Below are 22,543 nucleotides of genomic sequence, written 5' to 3'. Positions count from 1 at the left end.
AATTAAAAAGAAAAATCAGCTATGAAAATAATAGCAAACAATAGCAACAATAACAGCTTCAAAGAAAGAAAGAAAAGACATCCAGATTCAACAGGAATACTGTATTTATTACTGACGGGAGTAATACTGGCAGAAATAATACTGTTTTTCTTAGCAGATGAAATGATCTTCCATATTTCCATTGCCTACCCCAATTGAAAATCCTCAGGAATCCGCAAAACTCAACGCTTATTAAAATTAATACATAAAATCAGCATGGTCACAGGATACAGGTTCAATCAACTGTATGTCTATATACTAGTTATGTCTTGCCCCCACTAGTGGTAGATATGGGCAAGACATAACTAGTATATAGAAACACAATTACATCTATTACTGTGGGCAAGAATCCCTTAGAAGAAATGGGGTAGCCCTCATAGTCAACAAAAGAGTCCTAAATGCAGTACTTGGGTGCAGTCTCAAAAATGACAGAATGATCTGTGTTCATTTCCAAGGCAAGCCATTCAGTAACACAGTAATCTAAGTTTGTGCCCCAACCACTAATCCTGAAGAAACTGAAGTTGAACAGTTCTATGATGACCTACAAACCTCCTAGAACTAACATCAAACAAAGATATCCTTTCCATCATAGGGGACTGGAATGCAAAAGTAGGAAGTCAAGAGATACCTGGATAACAAGCAAGTTTGGCCTTGGAGTACAAAATGAAGTGGGGCAAAGACTAATAGAGTTTTGCAAGAGAATGCACTGGTCATAGCAAACACCCTCTTCCAACAACACAAAAGATAACTCTACACATGGATATCACTAGATGGTCAACACCAAAATCAGACTGATTATATTCTTTGCAGCCAAAGATGGAGAAGCTCTATGCAGTCAGCAAAAACAAGACCAGGAGCTGACTGGCTCAGATCATGAACTCCTTATTTTCAAATGCAGACTTAAATGGAAGAAAGTAGTGAAAGCCACAGGCCCATTCAGGTATGACTTAAATTAAATCACTACAACTATACAGTGGAAGTGAGAAATAGAGTCAAGGGATTAGATCTGATAGACCAGGTGCCTGAAGAACTTAGGAGAGAGGCTCATGACATTGTACGGGAGGCAGTGATCAAGACCATCGCAAGAAAAAGAAATGCAAAAAGGCAAAATGGTTGTCTGAGGAGCCTCACAAGTAGCTGAAAAAAGAAGAGAAGCTAAAAAGAGACAAAGGAGAAAAGGAAAGACATATCCATCTGAATGCAGAGTTCCAAAGAATAGCAAGGAGAAACAAGAAAGCCTTCTTCAGCGATCAATGCAAAGAAAGAGAGGAAAACAACAGAATGGGAAAGACTAGAGATCTCGTCAAGAAAATTAAGGATACCAAGGGAATATTTCAGGCAAAGATGGGCACAATAAAGGACAGAAATGGTATGGACCTAACAGAAGCAGAAGATATAAAGAAAAGGAGGCAAGAAAACACAGAAGAACCATACAAAAAAAAAAAAAAAAAAAAGTTCTCCAAGACCCAGATAACCATGATGGTGTGATCACTCACCTAGAGCCAGAATCCTGGAGTCTGAAGTCAAGTGGGCCTTAGGAAGCATCACTATGAGCAAAGTTAGTGGAGGTGATGGAATTCCAGCTGAGCTATTTCAAATCCTAAAAGATGATGCTGTGAAAGTGCTGCACTCAATATGCCAGCAAATGTGGAAAACTCAGCAGTGGCCACAGGACTGGAAAAGGTCAGTTTTCATGGCAATGCCAAAGAATGCTCAAACTACTGCACAATTTCACGGATCTCACACACTAGCAAAAGTGAAGTCACTCAGTCATGTCTAACTCTTTGCGACCTCATGGATTGCAGCCTACCAGGCTCCTCTCTCCATGGGATTTTCCAGGCAAGAGTACTGGAGTGGGTTGCCATTTCCTTCTCCAGGGGATCTTCCTGACCCAGGGACTGAACCCGGCTCTCCTGCATTGCAGGCAGACACTAATCTCTGAGCCACCAGGGAAGCCCAAAATTCTCCAAGCCAGGTTTCAACAGTACATGAACCGAGAACTTTCAGATGTTCAAGCTGGATTTAGAAAAGGCAGCAAAACCAGAGATCAAATTGCCAACATCTGCTGGATCATGGAAAAAGCAAGAGAGTTCCAGAAAAAACATCTATTTCTGCTTTATTGACTATGCCAAAGCCTTTGACTATGTGGATCACAACAAACTGGAAAGTCTTTCAAGAGATGGGAATACCAAACCACCTTCCTGTCTCATGAGAAATCTGTATGCAGGTCAAGAAGCAACAGTTAGAACTGGACATGGAACAATGGACTGGTTCAAAATTGGGAAAGGAATATGTCAGAGCTGTATATTTCCACCCTGCTTATTTAACTTCTACGCAGAGTACATCATGCAAAATGCCAGGCTGGATGAAGCACAGGCTGGAATCAAGATTGCTGGGAGAAATATCAATAACCTCAGATATGCAGATGACACCACCCTTGTGGCAGAAACTGAAGAGGAACTAAAGAGCCTTTTGATGAAAGTGAAAGAGGAGAGTGTAAAAGCTGGCTTAAAACTCAATATGCAAAAAACTAAGATCATGGCATCTGGTCCCATCTCTTCATGGTATAAGATGGGGAAACTGGAAACAGTGACAGACTTTATCTTCTTGGGCTCCAAAATCACTTCAGATGGTGACTGCAGCCATGAAATTAAAAGACGCTTGCTCCTTAGAAGGAAAGTTATGACAAACCAAGATAGCATATTAAAAAGCAGAGACATTGCTTTGCCAACATAGGTCTGTCTAGTCAAAGCCATGATTTTTCTAGTAGTCATGAATGGGTGTTAGAGTTGGACTATAAAGAAAGCTGAATGCCAAAGAATTGATGCTTTTGAACTGTGGTGTTGGAGAAGACTCTTGAGAGTCCGTTGGACTGCAAGGAGTTCCAACCAGTCCATCCTAAAGGAAATCAGTCCTGAATATTCATTGGAAGGACTGATGCTGGAGCTGAAGCTCCAATACTTTAGCCACCTAATGCGAAGAACTGACTTATTTGAAGAGATCCTGATTCTGGGAAAGATTGAAGGCAGGAGGAGAAGGGGGTGACATAGGATGAGATGGTTGGATGGCATCACTGACTCGATTGACATGTGTTTGAGCAAGCTCCAGGAGTTGGTGACAGACAGGGAAGTCTGGTGTGGTACAGTCCATTGGGTCGCAAAGAGTCAGACATGACTGAGCGACTGAACTAAACTGATACTAGTTATGAACAATCTGAAAATGAACTTCAAAAAATTGTATTCAATATCACAAAAAAGTAACACTTAGTGAAATTTAATAAATATAGGAAGAAATGTAAAAAAATAACTGATACTTGTACATTGAAAACTATAAATCATTGTTGAAAGAAATTAAAGAAGACCTCAATAAGCAGAAGTCTGTGTCCATGGATTGGAAGACTCAATATTGTTGAACTGACAATGCTTTCCAAATTCATCGAAAGGCTTAAGACAATCCTCATAAAAATTCTTACTCTAATTCTAGAATTTTAAAAACTTACCCTAAAAGTAATTTGGAAGTGCAGTTCTTTTAGAATAGTCAAAAAATATTGAAAAATAAAAAGTTGAAGAACTTATACTTTCTGTACTTCAAAACTTACTACAGGGCTACGGTAATCAAGATAGTGTAGTATTGGCATAAAATAGTCATGTAGATCAATAAATCAAAAATATCAAGTGTCTAGAAATAAACACATTTGTGTTCAATTGACTTTTGGCACATATACATCCAAGGCAATTTAATGAGGTAAAAAGTTTTTTTTTCAATAAATAGTGCAAGGACACTAGCTATCAAGAAAATGTACTAGGCATGCCAAAAGACACACAGAAAAATTGAAGAGATCAAGCAATCTTCAGAACCAGTCATAGAAGGGATGTTGGAATTATCATACTGGGAATTTAAAACAACTGGATTAATGTTCTAAGGGCTCTAATAATAAAGTAGATAGCATGTAAGAATTGCTGGGCAATGCAAGTGGAGAGACAGAAATCCTAAGAAAGAAAGAAACAAAATTGGTAGGCTGAGCATGGCTGAAGAAAGAATCTCTGTGCTAACTTACATATAAGGTTCCGAAAACCTTAACAGACACCTCACCAAAGAAGATATACAGGTGGCAAATAAGCATACAAAAATATGCTCCACATCATACACCATCAGGTAATACAAATTAGATACCAGTACACATCAGTTAGAATGGTGAAAACCCACACCACCAGATGCTGGAAAGGATGTGAAGCAACAGAAACTCTCATACATTGCTAGTGGGAATGCAAAATGGTGCAGCCATCTTGGAAGATAGTTTGGCTTCTTAAAAAACCAAACATACTCTTACCATAAAATCCAACACTTGTGCTCCTTGATATTTACCAAATGGAGTTGAAGACTTATGCCCCCCAACAGCTCCCCCCACAGCAGTCCCTCCCTCACAAAAAACCCTGCACATGGATGTTTATCACAGTTTCATTCATAACTGCCAAAAACTTGGAAGCACTGAAGATGTCCTTCATTAGATGAATGAATAAATAAACTACGGTTCATCAGATAAGGAAATATTGTTCACTGCTAAAAAGAATTTGATATCAAGCCATGAAAAAGCATTAACAACATTAAATCCATAATTGATAAGTGAAAGATGCAATCTGAAAGAGGCTACACACTGATTCCAACTATATGATTACGGAAAAGATGAAACTATGGACACAATAAGATGATCAGTATTTGCTAGGGATTCAAGGGAATAGGGTGAATAGGCAAAACACAGAGAATTTTCAGGGCCGTGAAAATACTCTGGAGGAGACCATAATGGTAGATACATATCATTATACATTTGCCTGCATTCATTGAATGTATAATACCAAAAGTGAAGCCTAATGTAAATGACAGGCTTTGGGTGATTATGATGAGTCAGTATAGGTTCATCAGTGCTAACAAGTGTACCAGTCCAGTGGGAGATGTTGATAACAGGGAGGCTGTGCATAAGGGGGATGGGCAGAGGATATATAGGAAATCTCTGTACCTTCTCCTCAATTTTGCTGTTAACCAAAACTTTCTCTAAAATAAACTCTTTAGGAAAAAAAAAGTCCTGAATTTGAATATTGTTTACCTTATTCTTTCATATAACATATACAGAGCCAATATATTTTTTTATACCTTTGTGAGTTTGAATTGACTTCAACATTTTATTCTTGAACTTCGAAAGTGTTGAAATATCTCTGAGAGGTTTGGTTTTGTTTTTTAATATGACGACGTTTGCCAGTGTCTCTTTCTCTCAGACATCTTCCTCATTTGTCAGTATCATTTTCCTCATTTATGTTGATAAATTCACCTTTACTAATTTCCCCTGGCTGCATACTTTGAGTATCTTGTTAAGTGACTGTCAACATTCACATATGCAGCTGTTCTTCTTTATCTTCACCTATATTGAGCTTGAATTTCACTTTTGGTGTTAATACTTTTTTATTTCTTCACGACACCCTCTTCTTTGTTGGCAAGTCTTTCTTTTGATTAGCCATTTTTCTAAGATGTCATTTGAGTTTATCACTGAAAGACAATGCGGCAGTGCAGCTGTGTGCTTTGCTGTGTGTGCATGCACCAACTAACAGATTAGCAGTGACCAGTAAGTAACAGATTTTGAAAAGTGGGAATATGATTGACCACTGATTATGAAGTGCGTATGTTATTTGTGGAACAAGTCATGGACTGAAGAGCTAACGGCTTTTCTTTATGCAGGTACAGTTAATATGACATGGTAACAAAAACTTGAGCTTGCTCTTGAGGGGCACAGTATTATTTTATATATATATATATATATATATACACATATAACTATTATGCATGTTATATTACTATATTACAAATAAATGTATAAATATATAACTAAATAATCTTGGTTAATTGAAATTTGTGCAAAGCAAGGAGTTCACATATAGAATTGTGGATGCATAGAATCTGTTGCATATGTGTGTGTGTTTGGCATATGTGTTCTATTTTTGAGCTGCTAAAACTTTAAAATGGTATCCTTTTATATGTTTCTAAGGAGACCCATTTCATTCATTTTCATTAAAGATAGTCTCTGCAATGGTTTTCTGACTAGTCAGTGGGGATTTTTGTCGGTAATTTCTTATATAGAAAAACTTTGTAAGCTATTATTTTAAAAATATTATTATACAGTTTTGTTTCAGAAATATCAGAGCCCTCAACATGAAATTTAGATTATGTTAATTTTTGTTGAAGAGATATTGACAATATTTATATTTTTGGGGTAAAACATTTTAAGTTAATGAAACAAGAAGGATGTTTAAGAATTTTGAATTTATTTTATGCCATGTAGTTAACTTAATGGAGAAAATAGCCTTCATATATCCATTTAGTTTGAAGGTTTAAAACTATGGTACTGTGACATATGGTACTGTGACGTCTTTTAAATTCAGTTAAGTTTATTCATCTAAGAATTCTGAATTGTGATTAAGAGTACTTATGCAGCATAAACATTCCATTTGTATTTTAATTTCTTCAGAATTGTTCCCTTTGCTCATTTGAAAATCTAATCTTTTTCTTTATAGATAATTCAGTTTAATATGATCGTTACGTATTAAGCTGTATAGTTATTTTAAGTGTTTCATTTTTATTTAAAAAGTAACTACTCATAGCAAATTTACTAGCAGAAATTTTCTATACTTTTGTAAAATAACTTTAAAAATGTTTCTAGATATATTCCCAGTAGTGGGATTGCTGGGCCATGTGACAGTTCTATTTTTATTTTTTTGAGGAACCTCCATACTGTTCTTCACAGTGACAGTATCAATTTACATCCCCACCACCAGTGCAAGAAGGTTTCATTTTCTCCACACCCTCTCCAGCATTTATTGTTTGTAGATTTTTTGATGATGGCCAGGACGGGGTTGGGGCGGAAGGAAAGAACAAGAAGTAGCCAATGTATGTATGCATATAGCTAATTCACTATGTTGTACAACATTGTAAAGCAACTATATCCCAATTTAAAAAAAATCAGCGTTTCCCAAATAAAGGTGATCACCATGTGAAAAAAAATGCTTCTACATTTCTGTGTTTTTCTGCCCTAACACTATAAAAGTGCTTTCCCCTGCTATGTGTTCTCATAGTTACCATAGACGCTATTATTTTTTACTCCATAGAGATGAGCTGATTATATAGTATTTTAGAAGGAGATACAGATACATGTGGCAAAGAAAAATTTAAGGCAATTAAAACAACAGGGTGCTCAAGGTCCAGAGTAGTACAGGTGGTTGTCTGGAGGAAGAGTGTTTCGCACAGAGTGTAAGATCCTGAGGCTGAAACATGTTTAGTATATTGATGTAACAGAGGAGTCTAGAGATGAGCTGTGACATGGTGAGTAGTAGGAGATAAGATCAGAGAGTAACAAAGGACCGGTTATCATAAAATCTTATAGACCATTGTAAGAACTTTGATTTCTACCCTGAGAGAACCGAGGAGCCATTGGAGGATTTGCAGAGGGGATAAATGATCTGACTCATTACAGGATCACTTTGATAGTTGCATTGAGAAAGGGAAACAAGAGCAGGGGTAGAGAAAACTGTTCAGTTTGGTTCAGTCGCTCAGTCGTGTCCAACTCTTTGCGACCCTGTGGACTGCAGCAGGCCAGGCTTCCCTGTTCATCACCAATTCCCAGAGCTTGCTCAAACTCATGTCTATCAAGTTGGTGATGCCATCCAACCATCTCATCCTCTGAGAAAACTCTTAGGTGAGAAACAAGATTGACTTGGAGTAGGGAGGCAATAGTAGACATCTTAAGGAGTGATTAGATTCCATATATATTTTGAAAGTAAAAGCGATTAGATTTGCTAATTGATTAGACACAGAGTATGAAAGAAGAGATGAGCTGAGAATACTTCCAAGAGTTCTGACCTCAAGACTGTAGGGCGAGTAAGCTTTGGAGGAATGTAGGGAACTCAGTTTGAAGCATGTGAATTCTGAGATGACTATTAAACATTCAAATGATGAAGTCCAATAGATTGTTCGATTTAGGACTATGGAATACAGCCAAGGGGTTCAAGTGGAGATATTAATTAGTTTCATTAGAGTAGGGGGCATGTCCATCTTGTTTATCCCAGTGTGCCCTCTTTCTATACAGCATTAATACTTGCAAGGTACTTAAGAAATACTTTCTGAGTGAGTGACTACAAGTATAGTGATTTGTGTGCTGGAAAGCTGAGCACCGAAGAACTGATGCTTTTGAACTGTGGTGTTGGAGAAGACTCTTGAGAGTCCCTTGGACTGCAAGGAGACCCAACAAGTCCACTCTAAAGGAGATCAGCCTTGGGTGTTCTTTGGAAGGAATGATGCTAAAGCTGAAACTCCAGTACTTTGGCCACCTCATGCAAAGAGTTGACTCATTGGAAAAGACCCTGATGCTGGGAGGGATTGGGGACAGGAGGAGAAGGGGACGACAGAGGATGAAATTGCTGGATGGTATCACCAGCTCGATGGACATGAGTTTGGGTGAACTCTGGGAGTTGGTGATGGACAGGGAGGCCTGGCGTGCTGTGATTCATGGGGTCGCAAAGAGTCGGACACGACTGAGTGACTGAACTGAACTGAACTGAACTGAAATGTTTAACCACAGTCTCTCTAAAGAAAAAATAAACAGAACAAAGCAAAATTCATGATTTCTAGCATTTGCAGATTTCTGTGGTGCAAATATTCCTACTATGATTTCAGGCTACCGAAGTAACATCACTGACAGAAGTTGAGAAGAAATATGCACAGTTGATTCCCTCTAACAAGTAATAAAGCAGCTCCAGAACAAAACTGAGCCCTTTGTTGCTCAGTGATACAATCAGATACATATTTTCCTTACTTACAGGTATGGAAAATATAAGTAATCTTTGACACTTGGGCAGATTTGAAGGTAAAGAAATTCATAGATGATAATACATACGAGCTCAAAATCAAGGACTTGAGCAAATATCTAAAAACCTTTGTCATATACCAGACTGAATAATAGAAATAGTGAGCTAACTTATCCCTGTACCTTTAGGCTGTCTTCTAAATTACTCCACACAGATGGGATATCTTTACATAATTCCTGAGAAAAAAATTTCAATTTATAAATTAATCCATTGTAATATTAACAGTACACTCTTGCAAGAGTGTCTTCATGATTTCTAAGTTAGCCTAGAAAGTATGTGAAAAATGTTGCCATAAAACATTTATCAATAAAATATCTATACAAAGTTTAATCAAATCACTATCTTCTTGAGTCCAAACTCTTTGGCTTGACTTTTTCAGAGTCATTAGGTTTTTAAACATTGTTTACTTATTTAATATTTAAAAAATTGTATAGTGGTCAAATATACCAAACATAAAATTTATTGATACATTCACATTGTTGTGCAACCATCAGCAACATACATCTCCAGGACTTTAATTAACACTGTATTTTGTTTCATTAAAAGGAGCAGATTTTGTTGTAGGTAATCAGAAAAGGAAAAGTATAAAAGATAATAAAATTACCCAAAGTCTCACCATTCAGAGCAAATCAAATCTACATCTACCTTATTGTACACACAGCATTATATCAGACTGTTAAATCCATTGTCTAACAATTCCTCAGATCCTGTTAAGTCTAAAATGGCTTTCAGATTCTGACTGTATGATGAAGTGGTGGGGCTGCAAATCCCAGTCGTATGTTTTGCAGCATTTGGTTAATGTACCAGTGAGCAAGCCTTAATTAGAATGGTTTATTCTCAGAGCAATGAAGCATAGTGAAGTAGAACAATCCCTCATCCTGAATGTGTGGTTCAGAGCTGAGCCCCGGGGAGACAGATTTGCAAGTAGATGAAGGAACACTGGTCATTAAGAAATTGTTAATGGAGCGAAGCTTAGGGATAAGATAATTTCTCTGAATTCTATATGGGACACAAATAGACATCATAAAAATATCAGGCAGAGGGAAGTTTGTAACTTAAGACTTTTGCAGGTTTGGCTGCAATATGCCCGAAACAGCCACTGGGAAAGGGCATGGCTTATTCCAGACACACTATTATGCTCTGTACCAAAGTGTTGACATTGCTTTTTCTTTTCTCTCTCTCTCTCTCTGGCCAGGGCGGAGTAGGGAGAATTAAAATGTTAAAGAAGACTACTGATAAACTGTTATCAGACCTTTCTAGGGATTCTTTGAAATAACTGGAGACTAGTTGTCTTTGAAATAACTAGCAAGAAATGGTTTATAAGTAAAGGTTATGGGCTAAAAAGTGTTGGGTATGTTAATGTTAGCACATTTATATATATGTGCCTAGAGACTTGATTGGGATTCCCCGGTGGCTCAGACGGTAAAGCATCTACCCACAACGTTGGAGACCTGGATTCGATCCCTGAGTCAGGAAGATCCCCTGGAGAAGGAAATGGCAACCTACTCCAGTAGAGAAAATTCCTACTCTAGAAAATTCCATGGATGGAGGAGCCTGGTGGGCTACAGTACATGGGGTCGCAAAGAGTCAGACATGACTGCGCGACTTCACTTCACTTCAGAGACTTGATAAAATTGATGTTATATTGAAATGTAATTTCTAATTTGCTAGCTAAAATTTGATTTTTAAATACTTCAACATTTATTTGCTCATTTATTTTCTTGAGGGTTTTAGCTGCTTTCAGTTCTTTGAATTTCGATTTGAAAAATATTTTTGAACTTGTTGGAAAATTGCACCCCTGCAATTTGACAATACAATCATATAAAATAATGACATTTTAAGCTATAAAAATTGGCAGTTAGTTACATATAGTTCAATCTAAAATCATGTGTAAAAATGTCATATTTACAACAAGATAGCAATATCTGTAGATTTTAATGGAAAAAGGTTGTATCTCATTACTTTAATTTTTATTTGATTACTTTTATGATTATTTTATTCAGTAGTCTGGATTGTGTGCTTACCATGTGCCAGCTAGTATGATAGACATAAGGATACAATAAGGGCTAAGCACAGAATAAATATATTTTAATAACCCTGTAATGGTAAATTTAAAAGGACACAATAATGTGATGCAATTTTAGCAAGTTTGAAGAAGTGAAGTGAAATGAAGTCGTTCAGTCATGTCCAACTCTCTGCGAACCCGTGGACTGTAGCCCATCAAGCTCCTCCATGGGATTCTCCAGGCAAGAATACTGGAGTGGGTTGCCATTTCGCTCTCCAGGGGACCTTCCTGACCCAGGGATCAAACCCAGATCTCCCGCATTGCAGGCAGACGCTTTAACCTCTGAGTCAATTAAAAATGTATCTTTATTTATGCATATGTATAATGTACTATGCAAGAGTTGTATATATATATATATATATATATATAATACATACATGTGAGATAAATATGTCACAAAAAGTGAGAGTTAAAATGTGAACATCAAGATCATAGATTGGCTATATTTGGGGTGTAGGACAATTATGGATAAATTTAACTTTCTAATATATATGTTTAATTTTTTCACTACGCCTGTATACTCGTTATAATTAATCAGGGGAAAATACATTTAAATAAAAGATTGGTATAGCAGATGGATCAGGATCAGAGATTGGGGACTGGAATGAGAATGATTTACAGAGCTTTTGCCATATGTTACAACTTTGAATTATTTGATTCTTAAGCTATATCCAAAATTCAGGTAAAAAGATACTTTTGGAGGAAATGCATTTTATCCTTTCTGGCAGTTTTTTCAATTCCACAAATCAGACCATCTGGAAATTGTGATCAGATAGAGTTTTTACAGCTTCATTCACTGAGTTTGCTCTGGGATATGCCTGGGCTTCCCAGGTGGATCAGTGGTACAGAATGGTAAAGAATCCACCTGCCAGTGCAGGAGATGCAGGAGATGTGGGTTCAGTCCCTGGGTCGGGAGGATAACCTGAAGGAGGAAGGGGCAGCCCACTCCAACATTCTTGCCTGGAGAGTCCTGTGGACAGAGGAGCCTGGAGGGCTACAATCCATAGGATCGCAGAGTCGAACACGACTGAACTACTGAGCACGACACCAGGTAGAGAAGAATGAAGAGATTGGTCAGGTACTAGAATTAAAGACTGATAAAGGCATTTAAAAAAATTTACTGAAGTATTTATAGCCATAATATTTAAAGCAATGGCACCCCACTCCAGTACTCTTGCCTGGAAAATCCCATGGATGGAGGAGCCTGGTGGGCTGCAGTCCATGCGGTCGCACAGAGCTGGACACAACTAAAGCGACTTAGCAGCAGCAGCAGCAGCAGCATATTTAAAGCAATGGTAAAATTTACTGCAGTACATTTAGATAATTTGTTATCAGATTGAGGCCTCATGATTTATGATTATATATTTTCATCTGTCCCTAATAAATTTCAAAAGAAATCAAGGTTCTATGACAGTTTGCATAACAGCTCCATGAAAAGCAAATTTTAAAAAGTATGGTATACAAGGTAAATTTTTAATTTATTTGGATAAAAAGAAATTATCTCAGTTAGATTAAATATTTATTTTAATAATTATTTATGTCAGGTGTTCCTGGGTTTGAAGAATATAAAGAATTTTTTGCTGTGTTTATTAAGGCTTTTGGACTACTAAATAAAACACATTAAATTACTTCCTTAAGGTTTCCAGGTGAAAAAACAGTGACTGTCACTTAAAAAATCTTTAAATATTTTAATTAATACTGGACTCTATGCTTTGAAATTGTCCTTTCAGTTCAGTTCAGTCACTCAGTTGTGTCCTACTCTTTGTGATCCCATGAATCACAGCACGCCAGGCCTCCCTGTCCATCACCAACTCCCGGAGTTCACTCAGACTCACGTCCATCGAGTCGGTGATGCCAACCAGCCATCTCATCCTCTGTCGTCCCCTTCTCCTCCTGCCCCCAGTCCCTCCCAGCATCAGAGTCTTTTCCAATGAGTCAACTCTTCGCATGAGGTGGCCAAAGTACTGGAGTTTCAGCTTTAGCATCATTCCTTCCAAAGAACACCCAGGGCTGATCTTCCTAGAATGGACTGGTTAGATCTCCTTGCAGTCCAAGGGACTCTCAGGAGTCTTCTCCAACACCACAGTTCAAAAGCATCAATTCTTTGGCGCTCAGCTTTCTTCACAGTCCAACTCTCACATCCATACATGACCACTGGAAAAACCATAGCCTTGACTAGACGGACCTTAGCTGTCCTTTACTGTATATTAATAAGGGCTTCCCTCATAACTCAGTTGGTAAAGAATCTGCCTGCAAAGCAGGAGACCCGGGTTCAATCCCTGGGTCAGGAAGATGCCCTGGAGAAGGAAGTGGCAACCCACTCCAGTATTCCTGCCTGGAGAATCCCATGGACAGAGAAGCCTAGCAAGCTACAGTCTATGGGGTCACAAGAATCGGACACGACTTAGGGACTAAACCACATATACGGATACACTTTCCTAGAGTTTCTAACTTAACTTAAAAATGTGCTTAGAAAATGGAAGAAAATATTTTCTAATATCCCTATTTATCAAGTGGTATATACCATATACTTTAAAAGATAATATTTCTATTATATTAACTGTTCTATTAATAATTTTCTAACATCTCAGTTAAAATTCTAGCATTCTCAGTTAGAACTTAGGTAAATATATGTGAGATATTTTATATAGACATGTAAAATATATAGCATAGACAAGTGCTAAATTTTAATATTAACCTATAGTTATCACAACTAGTTAGGAGTCGTAAGAAAGTGTAGAAGTTAAGAACAGTAGGGTCCTGGAGTGGACTGCAGTGGTTTGAAGCACTACTGCGTGATCCTGTGAGAGCCGAACATCTTTCAGATAAAAGTTGTGTTCAAATGTTACGTTTCAAAATGGCAAATTTCAGAAGGATAGTGGAGACACACAGTGACTCTTCGTTGGCACTAATTCCACTGTGTGTGTGTGTGTGTGTGTGTGTGTGTGTGTAAGGATGGTGAAGTAGCCTTATAGGCAAGAAGGAACTGTGTAGAACTTAAAGATGATGTTTTGGTCTATAGAACATATATAAGATTTGCAAGAATTTCTAACAAAGCAAATGGATAGGATGTTTCAGGATAAGATCAGAACCTGTGAACTCGCATTCAAATCTTTAGTAGAATTATTAATTACATTAAAAATGTAAAGTTAGAAGTCAAGCAATTCTTTCAGTGCAGAATGAGTGAAAAACACTTAAAGGAAAACACAGAGTTTTTATTCAAAATGTGTTTGAGGTTTTCCATGTGTAAAATACAAATGTTCATTAGGGAGGATCTGCAATCCTTTTCCGGTCTAAGATTTCTGAGGTCAGAGGAGGTTGTAAGCATTTTGCTACAGCTGAAGCAAAGCCATAAGTGCCTGGGTCAAAGCTGAAGTAGTTTTAAACCTCAGAAGATCTTTTTGATTTTAGGCAGACGGACACAAGGGCTCTAGTTGTGAAGCACCCATCTGCCAGTGCAGGAGACACAGAGATGCAAGGTCGGGAAGATTCCTTGGAGGAGGAAAGGGAAGCCCACTTCCGTATTCCTGCCTGGAAAATCCCATGGACAGAGAGGCTTTCAGGCTACAGTCCATGGGGTCACAAAGAGTCGGACACTACTGAGCACACACACGGAGAGGGATACAGTGAGTTCAATACATTTTTTATTTAGGCTGGGAAGACACAATTCAGTTTATGTTAAATGGGAATAGAGGGGCTTCCCAGGTAGCACTAGTGGTAAAGAACCCATCTGTCAATGCAGGAGACATAAGAGACATGGGTTCAATCCCCAGGTTGGGAAGATCCCCTGGAGGAGAGCATGGCAACCCACTCCAGTTTTCTTGCCTGGAGAATCCCATGGACAGAGGAGCCTGGTGGGCTACAGTCCATAGGTTCACAAAGAGTCCAACATGACTGAAGCAAATTAGCACAAGACAGCACATGGGAAATTATACTCAATATCCTGTAATAACCTATAATGGAATATAATCTAAAAAAAATGGGACTAGAAAACACTCACAATTCAATAAAAGCCAAGTGTTACTATCACAGTCTAAACGATGTAATCCTTTACCAATTAAGATCTAATTAGGGCTTATGTAATTTTATGGTTATTTCAATAAAGTTTTAATTATATTGGGAACTAAAATTTCTTCAAGCATATTGCACTGAATATCCCTCAGATTTTATTGCAAATTGTATGATCCTAAATTTTGAGTAGTTTTGGTAATTGAATAATGTTTTCTAGTAAGGAAATAGTAAAGTATAAGTAGTAAAACATTCATTGATTTCAAACTAGTGAATGTGATGAAATAGCATTACATTATCAATTAGAATAACTCCAATGTTATTTCAGATTTTATATAAATATTGGCAGAAAGTAACTGGGAAAATGACCTTTTTTTCCCCTCACAAATTTGAAACACTAAATGTTTTTCCCCTCACAGCCTTCACACACTAAATTTTCATCAAATTTCATAATGTATCATTAACATTTTAAGGACATTGTGAGAATCTTATAATCTGATATGCTAATGCATATCTCCTCCAGATTAGAGCAAAGAATAAATCAAACCATAACAAAACTAAAGACAGATGCTCAAACCAAAGAAACACTCCTTTCTAGATCAGTGGAACAAGATTAGAGGTGGTTTTACTTGTTTTCTAACTTGGAACTGACTTTGTTTCTTCTTCGTACTCACCTTTGTGCCTACAAAAATGAAGGAGTGAGATACTTGAAAATTAGAGATAGAGGGGAAAAGAAGACTGGCAGTTTCAGAGGCTTTAAAAAATTCGGTTTTGTGCTTACATATCCTAGTCAGTGGTGACTAACCACTGCTCCTTAGATTTAAACCCATGGGCCTGGCATTTGAAAATTGTTTCTAAAGCTTTATGCCTTCAATACCTTCAATTTCAAAACAATAAACACAGAGGATGGACTGATGGAAAAAAGTCATTTTTTTCTTATTTTTTTCCATAATGGTGACTTAATGTAGTAAGAATTAATATTAAGCTCCATTTTATTTTCAAACACGTTTGTTAATATAGAAAAAAGTATTCTTTCCTTTTCATGGATGAAAACATTGATACTTGAATTTAAAGTCACTTCACCTCCCCCACCCCCATCATCCCCATGCAAACTGCCAATCACAAAATGGAGACTAAAAGCTACTGGTGTGGTTCATTTTTAGCATAATATTGAATTAAAGTATAAACATCAGTAACAGGGCTTCCCTGATAGCTCAGTTGGTAAAGAATCTGCTTGCAACGCAGGAGACTCCGGTTCAGTTCCTGGATGGGGAAGATCCACTGGAGAGGGGATAGGCTACCCACTCCAGTATTCTTGGGCTTCCCTTGTGACTCAGCTGGTAAAGAATCTGCCTGCAATGTGGGAGACCTGGATTCAATCCCTGGGTTAGGAAGATCCCCTGGAGAAGGGAAAGGCTACCCACTCCAGTATTCTGGCCTGGAGAATTCCATAGACTGTATAGTCCATGGGGTCTCTAAGAGTCCAACCTGATCAAGTGACTTTCACTTTCACTAGTAACAGGTAGATATTTACCATTGTCTTAACACAGTCTGCATTGTCCATAATATTCAATATGAGGAAGCAAACACACACTGAAATTTCATAAACTGGATTATGAGAACAAATATTGGATGTCTCTCCAGCTTCTTATAATTGCTTAAGAATCTCAGGATTCCCAAAGTAGATGGGGGAACATTCTAAAAGATGTTCTTTAAACAGTTATCAAGTGGTATGCCTCATTTCCTAACCACTTAGTCTTTGGGCTTTTTCTTGCCTATCATCTGAATCAGTCAGATACCATCTTCCAGGCGCGGGGTTTGCCTAGCTCATGGTCTCCACAGATTACTGGAAGTGAAAGCCAGCCTGAAGAACTGGAGAAACTGCTGGCTGATAGCAATCATTTGGAGGGAGCTTATTGCCTCTGTTGGATCCTCCATAACTGGGAGACCAAACTGGTGCTGGCCTTGGGGTAAGGATTGGGTACAGGATGGCTGGCACTAAGAATCAGCAAACCAGAGAGAGGAGGCGGGTAGCATTCATTTTTCTGACAGAACAGTGACTGACAGAGAGGAGGAAGCCCCCAAAGTACAAGTTAAAGGTCACATAATTTTTGTGGCAATTGTTTGAAGCCATTTGAAAAAATGTACTAGTGTTAAGTGTTTTTAGTTGAGTTTGTCCTACTTGGAAAGACAGGTTTTCCCATCTCTTTCATTCACCCTCTTCATTCCCTCTAGATGACCTCAATGGGGATTAGGGGTTTAGGGTAGGAGTGGGGAGGCCATAGAAACAGAACAAGTTCAGCCATTGATGGACCCATTTGTAAATGGGTTCAGCATCATCAGTGTTAGTCACTCAATTGTGACCGACTCTGTGACCCCAAGGACTGTAGCCCTCCAGGCTCCTCTGTCCATGGAATTTTCCAGGCAAGAATATTGAAATGGGTTCCCATTTCCTTCTCCTGGGGATCTTCCCAACCCAGGAATCGAACCTGGGTCTCCTGCATTGCAGGCAGATGGTTTATTTCCTGAGCCACCAAGGTTAGTGACCTCCTTTGAGAACTTTCACCTAGTCCCTTTCCTTTCATCAGATCCATTTTGTCACCATTTCCTTTTAACCTTATCCCACTGCCCAGCTTCTCTGAATGCCTTCTCTTCCTCCTCCTCCCTTCCTCCCAGTGTTCTCCTCACCTGTCCACTGAAATGGCTGTCATAGAGTAGATGCTGGCGAACACCGCTGTGATAGGAAAGAAGTTCTGGAAGCGACAGTAGTTGGCGCCGAAGTACCACTCGCTGTGCAGCGCATAGATGAAGTTGACCAAGGTGTTGAAGGCGGCCATGGAGGCGTCGGAGAAAGCCAAGTTCACGAGGAAGTAGTTGGTGACGGTCCTCATGCGCTTGTGGGCCAGGATGATCCAGATGACGATGAGATTCCCGAAGACGGCCACGGCCACCACCACGCCGTAGGCGAGGGACCAGAGCGCGATGCGCCAGGACGGCTGCACAAACTGGTTGGTGATGTTAGACCGGGACTGCGAAGGCGCGGGGGAGGCCGCCGCCAGACCCAGCGGGGAGAAGGAAGCGGAAAGATTGCCGGCTTGGACGAGCAGTTGCAGCCACTCAGTCTCAGCCTCTCCCGCGGCTGCCCCAGTCTCGAGCGCGGCACTCGGGTTCCCGGTGTCCGCGCCGGCCATTCCTCTGTCCGTCCAGTTCGCGGCTACGGGGAGCGAGGCCATAGCGATGGGTGTGCAACCCGAGTCCCCTCGCTCACCCACCGTCAGCCCGGCCCGTCTCCCGCGAAGTTCTTCTCTGCCTCCCTGTCGCTTCGCCGCTGAGCGGACCTCAGCCCCGCCCCGAATCGAGATGGAGAAGGTACCACAGCCCTTGCTGGTTGAGGGATGCTTTGACCCTGCAGGTGATGGGAGAAAGGAGGCGCTTTCTCCAAAAGCGACTTAGAGCATCTATCGGGCAGGAAGGATGAGACAGTCTGAAAAAAGTGATGTTAGGGACTGGCGCCAGCGGAGACCCTCCGGGAATCACTCCTGTTGGAGTTCCCCGGGCACCAGCTGAAGCGCTGAGGCTCAGGAGCCGCTGCGAGCTTTATAGTTTCTCACAGGGCTCTGCTTCGGTGACGTTGTGGGGGCCGCGGAGCTGACAACCCCTTCTTGGAAGACGACTGCGCTCCTTTCCTCCACCCCCGCCCTCTGGGTTTCATTCATCCGCTACTCGCTGGAGCTTAGCGGGTTGACAGGCTCAAGGAAGGGCTGCACTTTCTTATATGTAATTAAAATCTTGACAAGATTGTTCTTCGTCTTTTAACTTCAAGATATTTTGCTGAGGTCCCTGCTTTCAGCTGTGTTGTGGACTTTTATTTTCTAAACCAATTAAACCGTTCACCCCTAAGGCATAGGCAAGGTCCCAGAAGATTTTCTGGCAAGATCGCCTGTGGGTGCAGTTAGCTGAGGACTGTGAGAACCACTCGCTTTGTTCCACTGGCTTTTGGAATTTCACTCGAATTTCTGCTTGTGTGTTTCTGTTCTCCCTTCTCAGATCCCGTTGCTTTTCCTGCTTCCCAAATCCATCCATTCCCTCTCTTCCTGTAATCTCAGTCACCAGAAATCTGTCCCCTCCTCTCTCCTAACCCCCAGGCAGAGAGAGACTTTGGCCCAGAGGATTCTTCTCTGGTTGGAATGCCGTAACATACTTAGGGTAAATCAGAAATATCGAGAGGTAGGTCTTCTTGAAACACAAGAACAAGACTTAAATTTCTCTGGGATGAATGTATCCTATGAACAATCTACATAAGTACACAGGGCTATAGGGTTTTGAACATTTGGAGCCTGGGCTTTTAGGGCCTGATCATGTGGATACACTGATGAGAATGAGACAAATGAGCTTTGACTGACAGCAGGTGAGCTGGAGTGTTCTGTGGAGTGTGAGCTGGAGTCTGTGCTTAGGTGGATCTCACCAGCCATTTATCAGGATGTTCCAGAGCCAAGACTCTCTTTTATCTTAGTCTCTTGTGGAAGGGATTTAGGGTTACATGTATTTTAGCAATCTTCCCAAAACGCTTGAAATCTTTTTCCTCCTATTTGAGCTTTTTTTTCCCCAACTTGAACTCCTTGTGCCTTGATTTCTTCACTTGAAAGTGAAGATTTTTTAAAAAAATCTAAATTTCAGGGTAAACAGGGGGATAACAACAGCCTTTCAACAACACCAAGTAGGAGAGAGACCTCAATAAATGTTAGTGCCCTTCTCTCTTGTTACAATATGATTACAGCCAAACATTTTCAGATAAGATGTATTGGAGAGCAAGTTTGATTTGCTTCAGGAGAACATAGCTTGTGATTTGTGAACACTATTCTTTAGTGTAAGTACCTATTCCTTAAAAACCCTAATTATTGCATATATGGACTTAGGGTGATGAATAATATTCTCTTTCTTATAGTTTTTATGACAAAAATTTAGTCTATAGAAATAAATTTGAGGCACCCTAATAATAATTCTATGGACACAACACTGCTTCAAAATAAATGCATGCTAAAAATGATAATTATTAAAGGTTATTATTTTCTATTTCTTCCCAGAAAGACCTGAGAAACGTGATAAATCATAAGTTAACAGATTCCACACTTCCTGCTAATTAATTCTAAATTAAATTGTTTTCTTTTGAAAGGCAAATTACTTCTCTCTGTCAATTTACCATCTTGAAATTACTTAAGTTAAAATGAAAGTCTTCCTTCCCTAATGAAATTAAGGAAGAATTTTTTTTAAGGTTCTTTCATATGACACACACCATTTATCAAGATTATGAAATGGACCATGTTGTGGTTTGGTAATTATAACTTTAAATATTTGGCCAAAATATGCATAAAAGTTACTTATTTGTGTAAAAATGTATTCAGTTTACACTACTGTTTTACTTATCTGTAAGTGTTAGTTGCTTTAGTCGTGTCCAACTCTTTGCAACCCCATGGACTGTAGCCTGCCAGGCTTCTCTGTCCATGGGCTTTCCCAGGCAAGAATACTGGATTGGGTTACCATTTCCTTCTCCAGTTACTTATCCATGCAGATCATCATAAGTCGGTAATTTTGTCCTCATTATACTTACACAATAGTAGAAGTGATATGACAGAAAATGATTGGCAATGGAATTAGGAGAAGATACAATAAAAGGCATTTAAAAAGTTGTTTTCTTTCAGAAGAAGAGAGGGATCCAGGTCATAGCTTTCTTTTAGATCTGCCTTATGTGGAAAGACTTTCCTTGTGTCCCAGTAGAGTAGTTATTGTTCATGCATTGCTTCAATCATTCCTTCAACGTGTATTGAGTGTACTTCTTTTCAGTTCAGTTCAGTCACTCAGTTGTGTCCGACTCTTTGTGACCCCATGAATTGCAACATGCCAGGCTTCCCTGTCCATTACCAACTCTCAGAATTCACTCAAACTCACGTTCATCGAGTCGGTGATGCCATCCAGCCATCTCATCCTCTGTCGTCCCCTTCTCCTCCTGCCCCCAATCCCTCCCAGCATCAGGGTCTTTTGCAATGAGTCAACTCTTCGCATGAGGTGGCCAAAGTACTGGAGTTTCAGCTTTAGCATCAGTCCTTCCAAAGGACACCCAGGACCGATCTCCTTTAGAATGGGCTGGTTGGATCTCCTTGAGTCTTCTCCAACGCCACAGTTCAAAAGCATCAATTGTTCGGCACTCAGCTTTCTTCACAGTCCAACTCTCACATCCATACATGACCATTGGAAAAACCATAGCCTTGACTAGACAGACCTTTGTTGGCAAAGTAATGTCTCTGCTTTTCAATATGCTATCTAGGTCGGTCATAACTTTTCTTCCAAGGAGTAAGCGTCTTTTAATTTCATGGCTGCAATCACCAACTGCAATGATTTTGGAGCTCCCCAAAATAAAGTCTGACACTGTTTCCACTGTTTCCCCATTTGTTCCCATGAAGTGATGGGACCAGATGCCATGATCTTTGGTTTCTGAACGTTGAGCTTTAAGCCAACTGTTTCACTCTCCTTTTTCACTTTCATCAGGAGGCTTTTTAGTTCCTTTTCACTTTCTGCCATAAGGGTGGTGTCGTCTGCATATCTGAGGTTATTGATATTTCTCCCAGCAATCTTGATTCTGGCTGGTGCTTCTTCCAGCCCAGTGTTTCTCATGATGTACTCTACATATAAGTTAAATAAGCAAGGTGGACAATATACAGCCTTTTCTTACTCCTTTCCCAATTTGGAACCAGTCTGTTGCTCCATGTCCAGTTCTAACTGTTGCTTCCTCACCTGAATACAGGTTTCTCAAGAGGCAGGTCAGGTGGTCTGATATTCCCATCTCTTTCAGAATTTTCCACAGTTTCTTGTGATCCACATAGTCAAAGGCTTTGGCATAGTCAATAAAGCAGAAATAGATATTTTTCTGGAACTCTCTTGGTTTTTCCATGGTCCAGAGGATGTTGGCAATTTGATCTCTGGTTCCTCTGCCTTTTCTAAAACCAGCTTGAACATCTGGAAGTTCATGGTTCACGTATTGCTGAAGCCTGTCTTGGAGAATTTTGAGCATTAATTTATTAGCGTGTGAGATGAGTGCAGTTGTATGGTAGTTTGAGAATTCTTTGGCATTGCTTTTCTTTGGGATTGGAATGAAAACTGACCTTTTCCAGTCCTGTGGCCACTGCTGAGGTTTCCAAATTTGCTGGCATATTGAGTGCAGCACTTTCACAGCATCATCTTTCAGGATTTGAAATAGCTCTACTGGAATTCCGTCACCTCCCCTAGCTTTGTTTGTAGTGATGCTTTCCAAGGCCCACTTGACTTCACATTCCAGGATGTCTGGCTCTAGGTGAGTGATCACACCATCATGATTATCTTGGTCATGAAGATTTTTTTTGTACAGTTCTTCTGTGTATTCTTGCCACCTCTTCTTAATATCTTCTGCTTCTGTTAGGTCCATACCATTTCTGTCCTTTATTGAGCCCATCTTTGCATGAAATGTTCCCTTGGTGTCTCTAATTTTCTTGAA

The 22,543-nt window shown here is 39.5% G+C and overlaps 1 protein-coding gene across 1 annotated transcript in view; it reads right to left on the bottom strand.

Moving 5' to 3' along the window:
* The window catches only part of TACR3 (tachykinin receptor 3), a 69,060-nt gene extending 50,674 nt beyond the window's left edge, over positions 1 to 18,386 (bottom strand). The window contains exon 1 of the mRNA XM_069593580.1: positions 17,707 to 18,386. Within this exon, the coding sequence (XP_069449681.1) occupies positions 17,707 to 18,251 (545 nt within the window). The 5' untranslated portion in view covers positions 18,252 to 18,386. The remainder of the gene's footprint in view (positions 1 to 17,706) is intronic.
* Between the last annotated feature and the right edge of the window lie 4,157 nt (positions 18,387 to 22,543).

This window comes from Ovis canadensis, chromosome 6 (genome assembly GCF_042477335.2).
Source record: "Ovis canadensis isolate MfBH-ARS-UI-01 breed Bighorn chromosome 6, ARS-UI_OviCan_v2, whole genome shotgun sequence".
Classification (NCBI taxonomy): Eukaryota; Metazoa; Chordata; class Mammalia; order Artiodactyla; family Bovidae; genus Ovis; species Ovis canadensis.
The sequence above is the reverse complement of the archived record's forward strand: the minus strand, read 5'-3'. Positions and strand labels throughout refer to the sequence as shown.